Source organism: Drosophila montana, unplaced genomic scaffold, assembly GCF_035044405.1.
Source record: "Drosophila montana isolate Dmon_TW-CO22-7 unplaced genomic scaffold, ASM3504440v1 contig_2747_1, whole genome shotgun sequence".
NCBI lineage: Eukaryota > Metazoa > Arthropoda > Insecta > Diptera > Drosophilidae > Drosophila > Drosophila montana.
This window is the reverse complement of record NW_026997619.1, coordinates 344,264-359,777: the sequence shown is the minus strand read 5'-3', so window position 1 is coordinate 359,777 and position 15,514 is coordinate 344,264. Positions and strand designations below refer to the sequence as shown.

Sequence of the window (15,514 nt, the reverse complement as noted above, 5' to 3'; positions counted from 1 at the left end):
TCACAGCTCATTCAAAGTGTTTTTTCCTCTGCTTTTCTTGCCAATCATTTCCTTTGTCATCATAACCTTTTTGATTATCTTCTTACTAAGTTCGAATTCACATAGAAAACCAAAATAAACACACAAAACTAGACGCTAACTAATTAAAATTCCAAACGTAAAACAAAGTTCGGTGGCGAAACGATACGAAAATGCACAAAACAGATAAATTGATAGATAAATACAAATTTTTTAAAGAGTACAACGAGATAAACTAAACACGCAATTAAATAAAACAAAAGAACATTTTTTTTTTTGGTTGCATTAAAAAAAAATATACGAAAAAACACAAATCACAAAGTGCGCGCAATTAATACGAGAAATACACGAGAAATAGTTTGTTTTTCGAGCGAAAAACAAGGAAAGAAATATATATAAGATAGAGAGAGATAGATGCAGACAGACAGAGAGATAGAGAAGAGAGACAGAGAGAGAGAGAGGGAAAGAAACACTGTGGTTTTTTTTTCTGGTTGTGGTAATGACTAACTGAGCTGAGGGATCGTTCACGTCGGGAGTATTGTTTGGGGTTTGGAGAAGGGGTCTTATCGACTAACTAATTCGGGGCTCGAACCCCACGCACTCACCTTGCAGATAGTGTGCCGGATGCAGGGCATAGGCCTGCATATGCTGATACAGCTGCAGGTGGGCAGCCGATGCTGGTCCCAGGCCACCCGTCGGATCGGCACTCAGGTGATAGGCAGCTGCTGCTGCTGCTGCCGCGGCGCCCGGCGTCTGTGCATGATGCGGACTGCTGCCGAGCAAGGCCGGCGCCAGTGAGGCGCTCAGCGCCGCCGATGTTGGCACCGTGACCAGTGTGGCCGTTTGTCCGCCTGCTCCGGCTTGTTGCACTGGCGGCACACCGGCCAATGCGGCTGCCATTGATGGATTCGTGCGTTGCGCTGCCGGCGCTGCGGCAATCAGTGCAGTTGCCGTGTTCGCCGTGGGCGTGGCAGAAGCAGCTGCAGCCCCACTGGGCGTTTGTGTGAGTGCACTGATGCCGCATATGGCCTGCAGCTGCTGCATCTTCTTTTGGTCCTTCTCCTTTTGCGTATCCGCGAATTTAACGACCAGCGGCGCCGAGCAGCCCTCCATGGTTTGGCTCTGGTGCAGGGCCTGAAAATATGAGAGGGATTTTGTTGTGATGTAACTGTTGTAAAATAATCTGTATGTATACAAGTGAAGGTCTTGAATGACTGATTGATTGACTGACTGATTGACTCACCGATATATTTATTGGTTGTGGGATTGACTGATTAACATACTGATTGAGAAAATTAATGTGTATAAAAGTGAATAGTCTGATTGATTGACTGACATACTGATGTCGCATCCTGATTGACTAGCCCACGATCTTATGGATTGTGAGATTGACTGATTGACATAATAATTGGGGTATAGGACAGGATATACTGATTGAGAGAGGGGCTTGTTATCGTTACTGTAAAGTTATCTGTATGTATACAATTGAATGTGCTGATTGATTGATTGTGGGGTTGACTGAATGACATGCTGATTGAGAAGGCTTATTTATAAATAGCTGTAAATTAATCTGTACGTATAAAACTGAATGACCTGATTGACTGAGTGATTGACTAACTGATTGACCAACTGATAAAGTTATTGACATTCCAATTAAAAGGCATACGTAATTGACTGAATGACTGACTGATTGATTGAATGAATGATTGATCCCTGATGTCTGACTGATTGTCAGCAACTGATTGACTGACTGACTGTTTGTCTCACTGATTGCCTGATCGATTGAATGAATGAATATATTTGAAATATACAAATATATCAATTTCATAGTGTTCTTAACCACTGTACTGAAGCACTTATTTAATAATTTGAATTGAACACGATGCTACTTGAGTGAAGTTCCATTAAACGCCTGTGCCCCAATTACAATCTGCGGCAGCCCCTGCAGCTCATCGAAGTTAAATGCAGTGCCAAGAAGACATAACGAGGGCAACGTTAGCTGTACACATAATTTTTATGGCCGCAACAAAATAATGACGCGCACTTAAGCTAGAGAAACGCGGGCAGTAACAAATCCAATGGTTGTCCAAAGCTTCCTGCCTCTCGGCTGATCCTGCTGCTGTTGCAAACCACAGCAATTTTGCCTAAGCGACTTAATTTACACCTTTCACTAAGCCTGACAACAACAAAAACAAACAAATGGACACGAAACTAAAACATAAACCAGGCCAAATCGCGCGGCGGGCATTAGATGCAGTGCCGTTGGAGCGTAGGGAGGCGGGGTTGGGGCAACGGAATGGGCCCAAGCCACTTTAGTCATTTCCCGGTTTATGTAGACTTTATCATTGAGACCAGGCGACGAGCCTCGCCAACTTCCGCTCAATTGTGGCCGGAGCAGACAGTTTGTGAAAACTGGCGGCTGTGGCCGGGCGGCTTCTGGGTCTCGCTCCTCGTCCTGGCTGTCGGGTCGGGGGCTGCGGTGTTTCCTGGCACAGCCAACAGAAGTGCTCTTTAATTACATTGACTATAATTCTTGCGGCTGTGGCGCGACTTTTATGACCGGCGGCTGCAGCTGCTGTTGTTGTCGTTGTTGTTGTTGCAGTTGCAGTTGCATTTGCAGTGCCGCATCCTGCTTCTGGCAACAAAGTAATTAGGCAAATTTCCGAGCTTTTAAACAGGTCACTAAAGTTGCTGTTGTCCTTGTTGGCAAGGCAAAAAGTTGAAGAAAAGTGTACGAGAAGAACGGGCTATAACGCATAACAATAAGTTTTTTTCAATTAAGAAGTGCGAGCAGGAATGCTTGCCGATACGTTATAGAAAAGTGAAGAGATTGTGTGCTTAAACACAAATATGTATATATATAAAAAACTGCTTTCTATATTTTAACTAACCAATATCGCAAATATATCCTCCAAGCGATACTGAATGCTGAGTGAATGGATAAATTTAGGTATTTTTGGGAGGAAAAGAAAAACGCGCTGCTTTAAATTATTTTTATTTTTGCTTTTCTCAGCAGCAGTTACTGCGTTTTGTCGCCTGTCAGTGCCGTAATCTTGATCTGTTTGGCCAGCTGAAAAACGAGTTAAATGACCTGGTAATCAGCATGAAACTCTACTTACAGTCCGAGCCAAGAGCCCAGAACCACTTGACAAATTAGCGCGAAGGAGCAAATCTGCATGTGATGAAAAATTGTGTAGCATCATTTGCTCTACACACCAAAAGCAAATAAAAAGCAGTCTGCGGAACACAGCAACAACAACAACAACAAGCCAGAGTGGTTGGTGGGCGTGGGGCGTGGCAGCTGCGCTATTCTGTTGAAATAAATTGCTGAGGTTATAAACATAGCACATTAATATTAAATTTCGCTCTAACTCGTTGGCGTATTGCATACTTTCAGGCGTCAATGGACTGCAATGACTTGCAGCTACTAGCCACGCCCACCGCTCACAACCAACCCCTAAGACCCGAGCCCTCAACTCATTCACTCGCTTACTTTGCCAAATCATTTGGCCAGCGCCGGCAGCAGCAGCAGCATCAGCAGCAGCGCAGGGTTTGGCTTGGTGCGTGCTTCGCATTCAGTAATTTGACTTCAAATGCATTAAAATTGCACAACACACACACACACACACACACACACATTTTATATATATATTTATATATATACATATTTATATATGTTTTTGTCTGTGTCTGTATATAATGCAGCTCGCCCGCAACACATTCATCTTGCAAAAGGCGACAAATTATGTGCAATGCACAGAGACACAGAGACAACATGTTTGAGTCGCCCACACTTTGGGTCCACCCTAAACTCACCCCGCCCCCTCTCTAACACACGCACACCCGCTGCTGCTCTTCTTGCTTTACATGTGTTTGTGTTTGCCTGTCGGAAGTTTGTAATTTTGCCTGTTTCCGGCACAAAACTTGCATTAGTGTGACATGTGTGTTCCAGTGTGTGTGTGTGTGTGTGTGTGTGTTTGCGAGTGTGTGTGTGTGTGTGACCATTGCAGGCTGGGCACATGGGTTTTGCCATGGAATCTGTTCTGTGCTCTGCCATGGCGAAAGCATTGCCGTTGACTTCTTCCGCTGCCAGCGGCGGCGTCTTGCTTGCATTTCTACTTCCTGTTGCTGCTGTTGTTGTTGTTGTTGTAGTTGTTGTTGTTGTTGTTGCTGTTGTTGCATGCGGTTTATGCGCAGGCATTTAAGCATTTACATGGGGTATGCTAGGCTTGCTAGGCTTTCAGAGTATTCATGTTCGTTAATTAGAAAGCCATAAAAACTGTTGAATTAGCAGATACTCGGGAAACAAGTTTGCCAAAGTCGAGCGAATGCATTTGAACATATAGTTCAATTGAAATTTTTAAATTGTTAATTTAAATATATAATAAATACTTTATAAGGCTTGAATCGGCATTTCCAATGCATACTCTGACTTACATGCCTAAAACTAAGACCTTATATCCTTCTTTGATTATTATATAGCTCAAGGCTTGCTTATAAAAATTTAACTGAACAGAAAGTTAATATTACAAAAAAAATGTTTAAAAATAAAAACGTGCCACCTGCGGCTTGTTACAGCAGGTTGACAGACTGAAAAAATATGATCTGTACAGCCTGGTATACCCGACTTCTACTCATTTGCTGGGTATATCAGAATAGGGATTGCCAAGATTTGTGTGTTATTGACAGATGATAAATACTTGTTAACATTTTAATGAAGTTTAAGCTATTGATTAAAGCTTTGTTATCAAAAATTACAGGGTATCAGCTGGCTAAGCAGCTATTAAGCGCTTTCAGCTTGTGTATGTGTGTGCCGGCGTGCATCGTGTTTTATATGCGCGACTCTTGCCGCCACAGCAATTAATCATTGCGACAGTTTTGCGATGCGGCCAACACAGATACTTTCACACACTCTCTCACACATGCTGCATAATGTAACAATGGAATGCTTGAATCTTTAAAGTACGCTTCTTACAATTCTGATCAACTATTTGATACATATATATATAGTTATATCTCACCTTGATCGCCCCAATGGCATTCTGTTTGGTTGCGAATGTTACGAAGGCGCAGCCCTTGCTTTGGCCCACCTGATCCCGCAGCACGGTGCACTCCTCGATGGTGCCGTGGCCCGTGAAAAGTTGCCGCACATCGGCTTCCGTAAATTTTTTATTCAGCATGCCAACAAAAAGTTTGCGCTCTACAAGAAACAAAAAACAAAAATCGTAAAATTAAATATATGAACATTTTTGTAAAATCCTGCAGAAAATGTTAACTAATTATATATATAAAAAAAAACTCAAGTAGCTACAAAAAGAACAATTGTGAAATGCACAATTACAAGTGGCGTGGTGGCGGATGAGGAGTGGGGCGGAGGGGGAGTTGGGCTTGTAAAAAATATGCAAGCAAACAACATGGCGACAATTTTAATTGTTTCGATTGCACAGCACACAGAGCGCAAAAAGGGGTATATCAGTTTTGTTGTCAAGCTCGACATGCTCAAGACAAAATTTACCTTGGCCTTAAACAGTACAGTTAGAGAGTCACTGTCGGGAGTTACAGTTGAAGCGTCACAATGCCTATAATAAGGGAGACTTTTCTTTTTGCAGAGTATTTCACAGTCGCAACAACTACACATATTATGCTCTTAAGCCAGTTTGGTTATGTGCGTGTGTGTGTGTGTGTGTGTGTGTGTGTGTGTGTGTTTGGGGTGTGGCACTTGACTCCAACTGCAAGTGGCATTCATGACTGCAGAAACTGTTGGCTGGCCCAATTTTTGAACTAACTGAATGAAGTATTGCGAGCTTGGCGAGTTTTCAACAAGCCAAATGAGCTTCATAAAGGCGGCATTAAAAACGGGCAGGAGCGTGCAACAATTTGTGGCAAGTAGTCTTTAGTGAAACTGATTTAACATGTGGCATGCGTAATATTCGCAGAATTTATCAGTCATAATTAATCAGCCGGCAACTTTGGCAAGCAACTTTAAAAGTCATTTTCTGCGCAATTGACAAGCAGCTGCTGCAAGCAACTTGCAACTTACAACTTGCCACCGACGGAAATAACTTTAAGCTGCAACAATAAATCCAAGGAACAAAGCTCGATTGCTGCCCAGGCCCCAGTAGGGTATTTGTGAGCAAACTTTTTGCATGGCAATTGCATGCTTTATCTTGGCCCAAACACAAAACGCATACGCTGCCCCCCAACCCCCACCCCCCCTCTCCACATTTAACCCTACCCGCATGCAAAATGCGTTGCAAGTGTTGTTGGCCAAAAGTTTGGAGCGCACATGCAAAAGACTAAAAACGCAATCGCAACAAATCGAATCATTGCAACAACAAAGCGCATGCAAAACTTTTCATTTTGCAACACTTTAGAGAAGCGGCCCCAAAGTTTCCGTTGCATAGACAACACTCATACGCAACGTGGTGCCGTCTGAGAGCAGGAGTTGAGGGGATGAGCTGATGTGGCAACAAAAGGAGGCATTGGCAAGCAATGCCAGCTACAGCTAGCTTCAAAACTAAACTAAGCATGCATTCCAACCACTCTCAAATACCCTAACTTGAGCTTGTCTGACTTGCTGTGCTTGTTTGGCCAAAAAAAAAAATGTTGAAAATTATTTTTGTGGGTTGTTTTAAAAATGTAGACATATTTTTGTGAATAAGGAAGGGGTATCTTAGCTTTTTCTTTATATTCATCTTGAGACTCTTTTTGAGAAGTCTTTGTAATAGATGAAGGAAGGAAATTGAATGTGTCTGTTTAAACAACAACAATATCGTAAACAATTTCGAAACGATAAAAGTTTTCAACATAATTCATTTAAACCGGGCAATGATTGGTAATATCTTCTGAGGTATTGTATAGTCAAAAAAAAAAAATGATCTTGATTATATAAATATTAAGTTTTTTATATAAACTAGACCAGATTTTATTAAGATCTTATTCGCGGGTAACAAATCTTCGCCAGATCGTGGAAGCTATTCCCTGTTCCCTTTATTTTTCTACTTTTATCAAGCCTCAACAACTGAGTTGAATATACTTATATGGAAAACTTTATCATATATTTCCAATAGAATATTCATATAAACCTTGAGCTTTTTTTAAGATCTGAGGGCAACAAATCTTCGACACAGATCGTACTAACTCTTCTCTTCTCGGTTCCTTTTTTTATTCTTCTACTGGCATTCGGTACCCTTCTTAGGGCTGCCGTCGTAAAGTATAAATATAGAAAATTGTGTCGCTGCAACGGAAGTGATTGGAAATTGTTGCGTTTCGCCTGGAAGACGTCGATTTTTTGGAAGGTGGAGGGGAGGGGGGCGGGCATACAATGCATGGCGGCACTCAGCTAGAGCCTCTGGTCTTGCCCGTTGGTCTTATCGAACGGAAAGTTTTTCTCCACACACACACGCACACACACACCCTGTTGCTAAATACACACATTCATGGATTGCAGTTTGTTCATTCTTTTGTTTGCCGCTGCTGGCAGCAGAGGCACCTGCCTCTGACACAGGTGCGAGAAATTTATTTGAGGTTAGTTCAGGTGTGACACAGAAAGTAACATTTTATATATTTATTGTATGGATTTGCCATTTCAAGTTGCAACTTTGCGCCAGCAAAAGATAACCAAACTATATGACAAAAAAATATAAAAAAAATTGGGGGCAAGAACGAACCAACTTATTGCAACTGACTCAGCGACAGGTGCAACGATGTTGTTGCTGAGAGCTTGTTAAGCACCTCTGGCATGTGAGAAATATAAAGACAGAGGGGGAGAGAGAGAGATAGAGGGAGGGGGAGAAAGAGCGCCGCTGATTGGAAAGTTTTATGCGCACGTGATTTTGCACCGATAAAGATGGCAAAGTCGAGCCAAGTATCTGCAAGTATCTACAAGTATCTGCGTTGTATCTGCGAATGCGCGTTGGCTGTTACTGACATGCCATAAATTGCGTTAACGATAAAGTAACATAAATGTGGCTCCAATAGGGGATGCTAGCTGCACTTAATTTAAAGCATAAAATATCGTATAGGGGTATAAAGTCTGATTAGACGGAAATGAAAGCTTTGAATTCGGGGAAATAATCCTTGATTAGATTGGGCAAATGTTAAGTGAGGGGATGTCAGGATTTTTACACGTGTTAAGTAAGAGTCTCTTGGATGCAATTATGAGTTCATTAACAGGCATTTGTCTTGCCAAAATTAACAATTTTTGCTTAAATTTTAGACAATTGTAAAATTATAATATTTATTAGAACACTTTTTGTGCTTATTAGAAAAACTGATTACTTATCAGATTTTTGTCTACTCTTAAGAATTGTTACGAATTGTTTTCGGAAATTTCCTAAGGAGAGATGAAAATTTTAAAAAAATGTATGTCTTGTTAGGGCAGTTTTTAGTGTGTATGTTACATATTTATAAAAGCAAAAATTAAATAATAAAAAAAATGTCAAATAGAAGTTGGCAAAAATTCGCATATCTAAATAGATTAAACAAATTGTTTGGGATATAATGTGAAGCTTCACAAATTTCGCAGAGTATGTTATCCATCCTCAAGTTCTCCAATAGATCTGATTCTCAAGGGCATACAAATTTGCAATATCAGGTGATTCAACAATATATTGTAGTACTTGAAGAAATTTGTGCATAAAAACTTAAGATTTCTAGTCCAGAAATATATGGAGATCAGTCAAGGTTTCACTCCATAAATTGTGCTTTTACGATCTAATTGATATCAAGATATCAATATATTATTGTTAATAAATAAAATGCCAATTGTTTATTTTTGTTTAATATTAAGTATATAAAATAAATAGCGACAGTTCATGCTGATCAGGAATATATCAATATATCTTACATGATATATCACGCGAGTACCCTTTTTCAGTTAAACTTTTCAGTCGTTATGATAGCGAAAGGGTGTCTAAAATCGATTGTATATCTCTTGTGCCACATTAACTGAGTCTTGACATGCTCATGTGCATCATTAACACAAGCAATAATTCGACATTCGTAGACTTTAATGTCCACTGTATAATGTCAGCTCTGCGCTGTTTCTCAGCTCCAACCAGAGGACAACGCACAGTTTCTTGGCAGTTGCAGTCAAGGAACCTCATTTAACCAACTCACGCTGCACAGCCAACATTGCCTCCCCCCTTTGGCGGGTGCAATTGCAGCTGTAGCTGCCCCATTACAGTTGCAGAAATTGCAATTTCACGACAATTACCACAAATTGGTTTCCTCAACCGGCGGCGCTCACTTCGTCCTCTCGAGTTGCAACTGCTACTGCTGCTGCTGCCCTTCGTGCCTTCCGTCTTACAATTATGCAGAGAATGAAATGCGCATAAAGTTCGCAGGCTTCGCGCGGCGTATAATATTTCGGAGGGGGGGGGGAGGGGCAAACAGCCGCCCACTTTCCTGCGCCCCCGCCATGTAAGTTCATCTGACCCTGGAGCAAAGCCCTGACTTGGCATATGATGTCGTTAACTGTCTTAAGATTTATGTGCCGAGTCAAAGACGGAAACTGCACTTAGGTCTTTCCCCCGCCCTCCGCCCATATTCACACTTCGTACTTGAGACATCAACTTTTGTGTCAGAGTTGGGCACAATTTTTGGGCAAAACTTTTTGTGTGCATGTGCACAATTTTTTATATCTGAGATCTTTTATTTTATTGCAGTTGCATTTTGTGACCCGCTCGAAAGTTAACTCAAGCAGGCATCTCATTCAATTTGCATGGCAATTAAATTTGAATTTTCTTCACTTTAAGTTCTTATTGTAAGTCTGGGCGAAATGGAATTTTAACTATTTTAACAAATTTGTTTGCAATGCATAAACAAATTAAGCTCTTTGGCAAATGTTTACAAGCTAAGTATCCAATGTAAAGCGTACTTTTAGCCCACAAACACAATCAACCGCACTTAAGTATGCTACGGAAATTGCAAAACAAATTTACAGCATTGCAGGTAAATCGAATTGCAGTCCTCCGAATGCAGAATACACTATACTTTGAGTAGATCTGAACAAGAGATTATTGTCAGACAATAATTGGAAAACTATTTGGAAAAACTTGTAAGAGTCCTTAGCATGAAAAATTTGTCTAAATTTGTCTATTTTGATCGTCCGAAAACTTTAAAGACGATTCTTAGACGATCTTAGTTAAATTTTCATTAAAGAAAGATAAACTTGAATTTTATAAGCGAAGAAATATGTTTTCGTTAAGAAGCAACAGTTAAATAATATGGATATTTAAATTTGTGTTTATATACATATACCAAATTATACTTTTATTATCTATGCAAAATTCTTGCAATGTGTTTCCTTAAGTGAAAATCAATGTAAGTTCATTTGGGATCCTAACTCATTTCATTAACTTTTCCCTTTTTGGTAAGTGTATAGGGATAACAAAAGTCGATGCATTAACCAGGACAATGGTTTTCACAGTCTCGAGCAAAATGTTGAGCAAGAAAATATGCCTGAAGTGTTTGGGATTTGCATAAATATATTTATGCACATACACGCGTGCAAACATGTGTAAGGCACATATGCATATGCAGCTATATGAATTGCTGGGAATTGCGTTTCTAATGTGCGCTGCATTAAAATGCTTTGTTATGGTGGAAAGTAGAGGAACAAGATGGAAGGATGGGGCAGGTAAAGAAGCAGAGAAATTGTGGGGTAGTTATGTTAACTTATGTGCGATTTAAAAGCAAACCGAATTCAGATCGTAACTGGGGCCAATTGTGAGTTGTGGTTCGAAGGGGTCTCAGTTGTGTGTGGCGTTTGGGGGATGGGGGCGTGGTTTGACAAGCGTGCAATATTCAAAGCATAGCCGCAGGCGTTACGCAAAAGCTCTAAAGCAATACATGTGTAAAAACAGATGTGAACAAGCTTGGCTAATGGCTGTGATTCTGATTGTAATTGGTTTTGCCCCAGCCTAATAAATGCCAAATAAATGCGAACTTGAGCTCAGCAAAGTTCCATGTTTTGGGGGTTAAAGAAAGTAGTTAACGTGCATGGGATTTAATATTTGCAAATATATGCAAACAATTATTTAAATTCCATAAAATTGATTCTATTTTCAACATTTGCTTGGATCAATTGCAGTTTCTGCAAATATAAATTCACAAGTTTTAATACTTTATTATTTCGGCTGGCATACCTGACGCATACTTTATTTTATTGCTACTTTTCAATACGTGCAATATATTCAACTATAAAAATATATTTTATTACTTTTCATAGTTTCTTGATGTATGTATTTAAAAATATATTTTTATTTCAATAGCAAACAAACTATTTGGCTGGCATACAGTGCGTATGCTTTATTTTTCCTCTATTAATTTTTTTATAATTGTTCATTATATAAATTTATTTAAATTGCATCTGCTTCTCATATTTTCTGGGATTTATTGTACTCTCCATAATTATAACTAATATAAAAATGTTCATATTTAACAACGCATTTCATTAGCATTTACTTTTTTATTCGTTGAATGAATTGTTCGCATTTTTTCTTACAACTGCATGGGAAATTAGTTGAAATTCCGTTTTAATTTCCGTTTCCGCATCAACATTTTCCGCTTGTCAATTATTGCAAAATTATGCAAATATGTTGTCGGCATAATTCGCGATGGCTGCACAGCAAAAAAAAAAAAAAATGTGAAAAAAAAAACTTGAAAAATGTCGAAAATTTGCGCATTAAATGCGTCGTCCACAGTCGCGTCTCTGCTGAAGTTTTCAACCCACCAGCGTGGGCGTGGCTTGCCGCCTAATTGAATTAAAACAGAAATTTTTTGCACCGCAATAAGTTTTGGTTGCGTATAACGATCCCCTGGGCTAGGCTATAAACTTTGCCAGCCCAGGGAGCTGAATTTGGTGACACCTCTAGAGTAGAGAAATGAGCACTGAAAGCTGTCATGGTATGTTATGTGTTTGTGTGTATGAGTAGGGCTAACTTTTAGCTGCGTCTTCACATGTTGCAAAAAGCTTTAGTTTTTTGACTTTCCGCTCTTTTAAAATGACAATTTACTTTCAAGTATTATAAAGCAGCTTCAGTGTGCTGATTGATATGTGCAGCACTTCCTCATACTTAATTAAGTGTTTTCCAATACTGGGTTGATTAACTTTTGAAAGGCATTCGTATCGATCACCTAGCATTAGGCCAATAGTTTGGCCCTGTAGCATCCAAATTATTGTCCCTAATATATATATATAACCCTTATTTTAGTCTTTACTACGTAAATATCGTAGGAAATACTTAGGTATTCGATTTACGCGATATTTGTATCGAAACATGAATAAGCGAGTATTATCAGTGTTGTAAAGAAGATAACATCGATACTAGGAGCTTCGATAATTTAATTAATCTTGAGGGGTTAAATAGAGCGGACCTTTAGAGTTGGAAATAAAAATATAGCAAAAATGAGAAAAGACTCCAGACTTTACAAATATAAATTTTAAAATATAAAAATAAATCTAAATAAGCAAAGCTATTGTTATTGAAAAGAACAATTGATTGTAACAAGCTCCCCATTGTAGATAGAGATAATTAATCGATGTATTGGGGCATCATAAACGAAACACCCGAAATGGAAATATAAGCCTCTATCCTGTATATTGATTACAATCATGAATAGTTCGCTTTAAATATGCCCAAACACTTTGCATCTAAATCTGTTTCTGTTTAGTGCATGCGACTGCATTTAAATGGATTTGAATGCAGCGTTTAAATGTAAACTGGCTGCAATTATGCCGTTAAGTATTTCAAATGAATGTAAAAACATACGCAAATTACGTAGCTGCTGCTGCTGCTGCTGTTGCGGCTGTTGCTTTGGTTCGTTGTTCAACACTTTTGGCAACTCATTTGCAAAATATGCAATAAATATTTATGCAGCTGGGGCGGTAGCAGCGGCAACGGCAGCGCCAACTACTTAACAACACAAACAGATACAAATATGTGAAAAGTTGCTCCTGTTCCAAACACACACACACACAAGCACACACACGATGCAGCACTTGAAAAATGGCGGCTTCACATGTGCATTGCGTTTTCATTTATTAAGTCTGCCGCGTTCGCTTAATCTGAACAACAAACAGCGGCATCCGCAACAGGAACAACCACAACAACAACCAACCAAAACAACAACAATAAACAACAAACAATATGAGAGCCTGTGCAATTTTGGGCGTCTTCTGTGCCATGTGTTTATGTTATAATTGAAAACGTTTAACGCTAAATCCACGGATCATGCAAATTGCATCCCACACTCTGGAGGCGCAATGTTTTATGCTAAAATCCTAATTAGAAATAAACAAGGCTTGTGTCTTATGTCTTGCTCCTGAGTTTCTTACAAATTTTCCGATTTAGAGTTATTTTCAGCACAGTTTATTCTGGAGATAAATTCTGTATTTATAGAACACTTTGTTAAAAGAGAAATTAACAAATTAACGTAAAGGTTTTGAAATGTAGGGATCTTATGTCCCTTGTCTAGGAGGGCCTAGATGGCAAGCTTCCATAACTTGCTCAAAACTAATTTACTTCTTATGATTGTTTGTATTTCAATCTTGGCTTAACCCTGTTGCTAATTCTGCATTTAAAGTTGTTTTTGCAATAATTGTATTGCCCCCTCTTACTCATATTAGAAATAATATATTTATATTGACTTGGCATCTACAAATTTAATTATGCACAAAAACTATCATAATTAAGATATTGAGGTTAGAAATCAAGGTAGAAACCTTTTTGCTGGAATTTTTCCAAATTCTAGTAAATAATTTTAGGCAAATAAAATTTAAGTTTTTTATAAATTGCACAAAATTTGTTTAAATTTGATTTTAAAGCTTTGCAGGAATGTATATTTTCCGAAATTAATTCATTTTTGAACTTTCATAAACGTGAAAAATTATCTCGGTTTGCGAGCGACACATTATATTAGATTTAGCTCGATATCTCAATGAATTACGTTTATCAAAAAAACATTTTATTCGAATTTCTCAAAAATTGCATTCGTCCTACTTTGACATTAGCTCAAGCTTTCAATCATTAGCCCAAGCCTTCAATCAATTCAGACTGAATGTTATTATGACGGCAATTCTTAGTTTTTCAACTTTAAATCAAAGGCAAGTCGCATATTACATTCTTTTTTGCGCCCCCCGCGCTGCAATTCGCAGGGCAACAAAGTAATCACCTAGCATGCCACAACTGTCTCTTCCACTCTCGCTCTCCCTCTTTTTCTCTAATGCTATCTCAGCTTAGCTCAGTGGCTGTGCGAGAATCCCTGTTGATTATTATGCAAAGCGCATGGCGAATAATTTTGAGGCAAATCAAAAAGCAGCGCAAAAGTTACAACTGTGAGGAGAAGAAAAAAAAGTATCTCAAAGAATTTACGACTGTCAGCGACAACGTCGAGAGAATTTGGTCGCATTTGGCTGGGCTGTCAGTATGCGAGACTCCCTCGCTGCCAAACACACGACTGAATAACTGACTGACTGAGTGACTGAGTGACTGACTGACAATCCAAGTGTTTTAGACGTGAGGCTGCCGCCAAAGCCACAAATATGCAGAACACCTCAAGATTAAATGTGCAGCGCTCTGTGGCGTCGAATGCGAATGACACAAGATACTTTACGACGTCAAGTATGAAGCGAATATGTATCTTATGAATACGCAGAGAGCAGCGCTCATTGTCTCACATCAGCATTAAGAGCATTAAGGCAGCACGTGCGTCACCAGAACCAGTTTCAGGTAAAGACACGGCCGACAACAACGTCAGCAGCAATGCAAAAGCCAAATAATCAGATGAGAAAAAAAAAATCACAGCTACTTGAAAGACGAACTTAATGAGTACAGTGCAAAATTCACGAGCTTTACTAAATGTATCTATGAGATACATTTGTTTGTAGTGTACTATAGCAACTTCTATAAGTATAAACAATCTAATGCTAATAGCTTCTCATAATTTGCGTTCGAGAACTTACGTTTATTTAGTCTGAATTATAATTGCATTCGCCAACTATCATTAAACTTGTATCAAATTAAAAAATCAATTGAATTAAAGTTTATTTAATTGTAAGAAGTTAAAAAAAAATGAAATTGACTATACAATAATATGGGTAGAAATATTTTGTTATTTATCTTTCAAATATTGGCCCTAAATATTTGTTATAAAATCCGACCCTGTCAAAAAGCTTTAATTTTATACCCAAATTTCTTAACTTGGAATCCATGGCTATTATTAATTATTTTATATTATGTATTATTATTTTATTGTAATTTTTGTTTTCATTCACTTATGATAACAACTATTAGAATTATAATATTATTTTCTCCCAGTGTAAAATGCGCAACACTTTATTCCTCGCACCTCCCTTCCTATTGCATTGCTACTTTAAGCCATGGCATCAATTTTAAGATTTAGCCGTCTGTCAAAATGCATTTCGATAATGAAATGCCAAACTTGAGTTGCAGCCAAGTGAGCAAAATAATTTGTGCGCAATGCTCTATTC

The 15,514-nt window shown here is 38.8% G+C and overlaps 1 protein-coding gene across 6 annotated transcripts in view; it reads right to left on the bottom strand.

The window, feature by feature from the left end:
* The window catches only part of bru2 (bruno 2), a 69,000-nt gene that overhangs the window by 10,996 nt on the left and 42,490 nt on the right, over window positions 1–15,514 (bottom strand). For all 6 annotated transcript variants that reach the window (XM_064684466.1, XM_064684467.1, XM_064684470.1 and 3 more), the window contains 2 exons: window positions 5,040–5,218; window positions 624–1,152 (listed from right to left, as the gene is read on the bottom strand). In XM_064684466.1, the coding sequence (XP_064540536.1) occupies window positions 624–1,152; window positions 5,040–5,218 (708 nt within the window). The remainder of the gene's footprint in view (window positions 1–623; window positions 1,153–5,039; window positions 5,219–15,514) is intronic.